Below are 6950 nucleotides of genomic sequence, written 5' to 3' on the forward strand. Positions count from 1 at the left end.
TGCATGCATGCACATGTGCACGTCATGTTGCATGTGCCTGTGCACCTGGTATGAGACACAGGGAGAGGCGAGGGACGGGGGAAGTAAGGGACAGCAGGGGAGAAAACGGCAGCGGAGACAAAACATTGGACCACAGACATAAGTGAGCTCTTATAAAGGGCTGATGGAGAGACAATACAGGACATTTATCTCCAAAAACATCAACAAAAACAAGTGGAAGCGAACAACAAGTAATGCAAGGGAAGCACAGAACAACAGGTTAAGGAAGCAATAAGCGCACTCAACTTGTTTATACAAAACATTTCTCAGCAATCATTATTCTAATGTTGTTATGTTCCTCTGCTGATTAGAAATGACGCATACCACTTCACTCATCTCTATTTGTCCCTATTCATTACTAAAATAGGCCTACGTCTTTAATACTAAATTGCACTACTGATGAGCTCAGCTGCCCTTCCAAAGCAGAATCCCATAAACCTGGCATTAGGTTGTTTATCCCCCTCTGCTGGTCAAAGTGGGCACTACACAGGCTGAGCTGGGCAGCGGCACTGCGTCATTCTTTCTTTTTATAGCTGTGACCCTGGAGTTTCCCCGCAGTCCTGTGTTGTCTGTCCCACTTGGAGCTTTCTTAGTCACTGCGTATGTTGTTATCCACACTCCCAGCAGAAAACATCCTGTGGGTTCAGCTCATTTGCTCTTATTGTTGACATTTGGGGAGGCTGAATGTGGGTGAACTCACACTGACCCGATCGACCACACTCCCCTCAGTAAGAGCTACTGTCTCTAAGTGCAGAAAACAGGCACCCAATCAAGATGCTGGACTAATACTTTCCTCATGCTGCCGTGACTTGTTTCAGGATGAGTAAAATTGCGCTGATGTAAATTGCTAAGGGGCTGCTCTGTGTCTTGTTTTCTCTTTCAGAAGGAGCATGCATTTGACTCAGAAGTGGAGCCCCACAGGTTCAAGTCTCTGCCAGAAATGAGCAACAGATCAGCCCATGACCTCAACAATCTTGAGGTAATGCTCTGATAATGTATTTGTGTGTGTGCATGTGGCGAGAAAGAGAGAGAGAGGGGGCGGGGAGCTGGCCTGTTTCGACACTCCCATGCTAAGTCTCTGAAGTATTTTTGCGTTGTTTCCAGCTGAAGCCCACGCTCTCACAGCTTCATTCCGACCTGAAGCTGTACGAGCACCACTTTGAGTGGCTCAACAGAGTGTCGAAGAAGCACCACCACCCTGCAGTGCCCAAGCTGGTGGAGATGATCAGAGAGATGAAATCTCTCATCACTCTGCTGCACCGTCAGGTGAGGAGCTGAGTTTGTCTGTTCGATTCTCAGCGCGCGCCACCGCCGCTGTGATTGAGCTTTCTAATCCGTGTGTTTGCCCGTCTTCTCCTCCACAGATGCTGAGAGTTGAAGCACCAAGGCTCAGTCCGGCGACCCCCTCCCTCCCCCCTCACCTCCCCTATCAGTTTGATGTCCTGCAGTCCACCAATGAGCTTCTTCAACACTTCAAGCTCTTCTGTGACTGGGCGTACAGAGCCTTCCTCAGCCTTAAGCCAAAGGTCACTGCAGTCCAATGATGATACAGAAAGTAAAAGGGGGCTGCAGAGCCAGTGAGAATACATGGACTTCCGTCCCCATCAAAAGGGAAAAAAGACCATGTCAGTGTGCACTGTAGTTGACAGCATCCCTAAAGAGGCCCAAATATCAACCTGTGTGTCAGCATGTGTGTTGAGGAATGTGTCTTTCCATCAGAGCCATTGAGGATGCACCACAATGCAGCCAGTTACAACCATCGATTCCAGCTCAAGTTCCAGTTTAACTCCAATGATTATGTCAAGAAACCGTCATGTCATGACCGTGTTATTTATGTATTTATTTATTTATTGAATGTTAGTTATTTATTTAATTTTTATTTATTTATCTTATTTCTGTACTAACGTGAACTCATTTGCCCACATTTCTGTAATCTTTCCCTTTCTCTTGTGTCTCACTGAACCCAAAAACAAAAACAAAAACAAAAAACAAACACTGTAGCACTTCCTGAACTGATAGCTCTGATAATGACATTTGTATAAATCAGCTTAATTTACTTTTACATTTTTATTTTTCTTCAGATGATAATTCTTCCAGTAGATGTAGCATGCATTTGGGGCAGCCTAGGCCTTCACTATTCCTTATTTATAGGGCCCTTAAAGTATACGTTTCAAAAGCTCATAATGTCATCTCCAGCCATGGTAAAATATTCCACATGACACATTAATTTATCAATTCCTTATCAAATTCATTTTACTTTATTTCTTCCACGTTAGGATGGTATTTGAAGAAAAGCGAATCCTTTCTTTCGTACCACAGTCACATTTGTGTTTTCAGTGCCTGCTTCCCTTGTGTTCTGCACGTGGAGGCGTAGTTAACATTGTGGTAAAGTCATATGAATGTGCCCTGTTGCTAAGCACTGATGATTCTGATTAGATTCTTTGCACAAACTTGTCGGGATTGGCCCTTCCTAAGAGTGGGATGGCTGATTTTGAACCTGTGCTTTGGTGTAGAAAAGTTTGGGGATTTTTTTGTTTTTGTTTTTAGTTAAACACCCAAAGCCTTAAAATACTATGTATTGTGACACTATGTTCTGTACAGGTGTACATAAATGTACAAGAATGTAAATGTTGTATACAGTGCTTTTGTGTATTATGTCGTTTTCTACAACATACTGTAGATGACCAATTTTATCACTATAATTTTTATTCATTCCTATTCTAGTATTTGTTACAGTATTGACTATTTATTTAAGTAACTTGGTGGAACTATTTATTTTGTGCTGCAGTGGAGCAAGTCTCCTGTCCTTTTGTACTTTTATACAGTTTTTATTCTTATTCGCTATTATTATACCATCACGTTTAAATTATTGTTGTAACATCAAAATGCCTCTTACACACACTAATTGGCCTCAATGTGAAATATGTGCCTTGGTGAAATAAAAACTTCAGAATGTGCACACTGGTTTTTGTGTGTCTTTAAATATGCGTGGCCTACTACCACACCTGTAATATGAACTGTGTGACAGATGGACGTTTTTTGAGGGGGTGCACACTCAGAAACTACATTACCCAACAGTCTGTGCAGAAGAGTCGAGGCAAAAACTGATAAATGTTGAGCTCGAATGTGAAAAAAGCTTTTAGATTAATTTGGAGCATCTTGGAGTATGGATCCTTTACTAATAACTAGCTTACGCCAAATTTTGATTTTCTAAATGTTTTCTGGTAAGAACGTCAACCTGTCTGTTCAAGCCCCCAGCCAATGGGAGTAGCTCATCTATTGTACGTATCAGCCAATCGCTGCCGCTGTTCTTGAAAGGCGGCATTGGGTGGAGAACTGCTGTTAGTTTGTGCTGTGTTTATTGTTAAGGTTGTGTGGATTAGCACTGCAGCACCCAGTTTCTTTTCATATGATCAACAATATAGCTTTAAGATGAGTTAAGTACCCGCGGTGAGTACGGCCTCAGCCCGCATTCATGCACATTCATGGCGAGCAGTTAAAAGAAGCTGTTCCGCACTGAGCCGGAGGCTTGGTTAGCTTTAAAAGCAGGCCACTAACTGTTTTTGTTAATTCGCCAAAGAATCTGTGTGTGTGTGTGTCTGCTTTAACTGTTGGATTGCAAGAGCTCGTCGGAAGACATTGGGACAGTTATAGAGTAGCTCGGTGTGTAACTTTGCTGTAGCTGCTGGTTTGTGGTGCTAACAAGCACCGCACTGCGGGGAAGGACAGAAACCGTGCGCCAGTGGAGATACAGCGCACACGGACTGACGGCCGGAGGAAAGACAGCGGGGAGGGAGGACCAGCTTTAGAGATGGGAGGGAGGGAGGGAGGGAAATTTAAAGGGAGCTTTGGTACCAACTGTTATAATGTTGTAATACTGTATTTATTTCCATCTCCTTTTATCTCAGACTTGCCCTCATTTGCTTGGGATGACAGCTGGTGCTACAGTGGCCAGCAGGGAAGGAATTTATGAAGGCACAGAAGAAAAGATGAAAGAAAAACCATGATGCCGCACACAAACTGATCCCACCCACCCCTCTGCCTCTAAGGAAAACCATCATCTGCCACCAGGTTGATCTGGTAATGGCCAACTCAGTGGCCCTAGTCGTCCAAGCAGAGCTTTTGCCAGCTCAGTCCACCGCGTCCCTCTCACCTTTCCCGTCTCTTCTTGGTTCGGGGGAGGATGGCGAGGATGAACGGGAGAGAGGGGAGCTGGTGGAGGGAGAAAAAGGGGGAGTAGAAGGTGGCGAGGAAGTGGTTCTGGACATGGTGTCATCGTCAGTGTCCGGGTCAGTCCCGCAGCCAGAGCAGACGGATCATCCCTTCCAGTGTCTGGACTGTGGCAAGAGCTTCAGGTGGTCATCCAGGCTGACCCACCACCTGCGGAGCCACAACAATGAAAGGCCCTACCGCTGCAACCTCTGTCCCAAGGCCTTCAAGGGCTCCTCTGCTCTGCTCTATCACCAACGGTACCCACACTAAAATTATATTAATATTGAGGATTCACATATTAGGAAGTTCATGACCAGTTCTGATGTCTAAAATAATGTTTTGCTGTAGCTTTCTTCCGGTTAAAGGATTGTTTTTCCTTCTCACTGTCACCAAGTGCTATCTCATAGGCAGTCATCTGATTGTTGGGGTTTTCTCTATATTTTTGTAGAGCCTTTACCTTACAATATGAAGCACCTTAAAGCATCTGTTGTTGTGATTTGGTGCTACATAAATAAAATTGAATTGAACATTTTAGCTGTTAGCAGATACCAGTGATGTTTTCCAGTTTGCTTTCTTCTGTTAATAATTCCAGTCTTTGTACCAGGAGGAGTAAAAAAAACAAACCCAAAACTGTGTTTCATAAAAAGATCAGCATCTCCTTGCTCTTTATGCTATGTTTGAACATTTAGTCACCCCAAAAAAACCACAAAAGGCAAATGTAAATGCATATATGTTGGTATGAGTCAACAAGGCTAATATCAGCCGATATCCGTATTTGGCCGTTATATCATTAAGTTTGATACTGTTACAGTTTTGTCTTTTAAGGCTAATACGGTTCTGCACTAACAAATTTAGTCATTTAACCTCCCTCACCTGCACATCTCAATGTGTCCTCATTAAATATGTTTGCCAAAGGTGGAGTCTGCTAAGCAAAAAAAAAAAAAAAAATCACCCTTTTTCTTCAATCAGCAGTCATATTATCAATAAACACTAGTGACCCGGTGTTCTGACAAACCATCCTACTTTGGGAAAACGTCCTACCGTAAGTAGTTTATGCATATTTCTGCTGTCACAGAGTAATTCCAGCACAAATTTAAGTGGGTATGATGGTTTGCCACTTAACTTTGCCCATCAGAGTATGCCTGTAGCTCATAATTATAAAGCCAGGACGGTTTGCCACTTCATTTTACCCGTCAAAGTATGCTTGTAGGTAACATTCACAAAGATAGCATGGTTTGGCACTTCATTTTACCTGTTAAAGTATGCTTTTAGCTCATATTCACAAAGGTAGGATGGTTCGCCACTGAATTTTAGCTGTTAAAATATGCTTCTAGCTCAGATTAACAAAGGTAGGATGTTTTGCGACTAAATTTTAGCTGTTAAAGTATGCTTGTAGGTCACATTCACAAAGGTAGGACGGTTCGCCACTTAATTTCGTGTTGTGCGCATGCGCACAAACAACGGGTAGGATGGTTTGTCAGGTAGGATGGATTCCCAGAACACCGGCTCATCCCATAACATTTCCTCCACCATGTTTTACAGATAATGTGGTAAACCTCAGATCACAGCTTTTTCTCTTCTTCTCAGTGTCATCTAGGGTTGTTTTTTTTTTTTCCCCAGAATGGTGAAGGCTCATCTAGATTTTTTTTTTTTTTAATCTAATGTGACCTCCTGAGTGTAATGAGGGGTTTGCACCCTGTTGTGAACGCTCTGTTCATAAAGGCATCCCATGATTGTGGACTTTGACAATGACACACCTCCTTGGTTGGATGTTGTGAAGTTGTTTTTGTAACCATGGAAATTCTGTCATCATGAACTTTAGCTGACTTTGGATTTCTTTCAGGCTTTTTGGTGTTACTGAGTTGGCCAATGCATTCCTTCTTTTGAAGAATGAACAAAATTGTTGATTTGGCCACTCCCAAAGTTTATTTCATCCATCAGATTTATTTTATTCGTTTCGGTCTAATGATGGCCTCCTTCACTTCCATCGCCATCTCTTTGAACCTATTCTATTAGGATATCCAGTGAAAAGCTACGAAGTGCAAATTCAGCACTTGTGATCAACTCCAAATATTTTATCTGTTTAATTTATCACGAGTTAAAATCCACTGTGGATAATACTGAAGACGTTCTGCAGTCAATTGGCTTCTACAGCTAAAATGCAGATCCATTAATATTTTAATTCCTGCGATCAGGAAGACAGGAATAGCATGTCATGTAAACAATATTTAATAAACCCAGTTTACTAGAACTGACCAGGAGATTAATCAGAAGCAGTGAGTGATTAGGGAATGAATGAGAAGAGGACTGAATATCAGCAGGAAGACATACAATCTAACCAGCACCTCCCAGCCTTCCTTTTTCACATCTTAAATCGGGCCACAGTCAGGTTGATGGAAAGTGTCAAAAAGGCAAATTTCAATGTAAAATAAAGAGCTAATTTCTGACATAAAACAAGATGTTATACTATACGATGCATAGCAAAAGAAATTACTTAGATATGGGTTTGATTGTATTTTGCACAAATAATGATGTCATATGATTAACCATGTTTTCCTCCTGAATAGTTACCTTTATTTTGCAGGTCACACTCAGGGGAGAAGCCTTATAAATGTCAGGACTGCGGCAAAGCCTTCAAACGCTCTTCTCTTCTCCAGGTGAGACGCCAAAAAAGGGTTTTTTTGTTTGTTTGTTTTTTT

At 42.2% G+C, this 6950-nt stretch overlaps 2 protein-coding genes across 2 annotated transcripts in view; both read left to right on the forward strand.

Annotated features, from left to right (window-relative positions):
• il11a (interleukin 11a) overlaps positions 1 to 2990 on the forward strand; it is a 6001-nt gene extending 3011 nt beyond the window's left edge. Inside the window, exons 3-5 of the mRNA XM_005731957.2 lie at positions 923 to 1018; positions 1144 to 1305; positions 1404 to 2990. Coding sequence (XP_005732014.1) covers positions 923 to 1018; positions 1144 to 1305; positions 1404 to 1583 — 438 coding nt within the window. The 3' untranslated portion in view covers positions 1584 to 2990. The remainder of the gene's footprint in view (positions 1 to 922; positions 1019 to 1143; positions 1306 to 1403) is intronic.
• A 364-nt stretch (positions 2991 to 3354) lies between these two features.
• The window catches only part of znf628 (zinc finger protein 628), a 10011-nt gene continuing 6415 nt past the window's right edge, over positions 3355 to 6950 (forward strand). The window contains exons 1-3 of the mRNA XM_005731958.1: positions 3355 to 3489; positions 3948 to 4508; positions 6836 to 6908. Of these exons, the coding sequence (XP_005732015.1) occupies positions 4123 to 4508; positions 6836 to 6908 (459 nt within the window). The 5' untranslated portion in view covers positions 3355 to 3489; positions 3948 to 4122. The remainder of the gene's footprint in view (positions 3490 to 3947; positions 4509 to 6835; positions 6909 to 6950) is intronic.

This window comes from Pundamilia nyererei, unplaced genomic scaffold (assembly GCF_000239375.1).
Source record: "Pundamilia nyererei isolate P.nyererei 1_Seehausen unplaced genomic scaffold, PunNye1.0 scaffold00045, whole genome shotgun sequence".
Taxonomy (NCBI): domain Eukaryota; kingdom Metazoa; phylum Chordata; class Actinopteri; order Cichliformes; family Cichlidae; genus Pundamilia; species Pundamilia nyererei.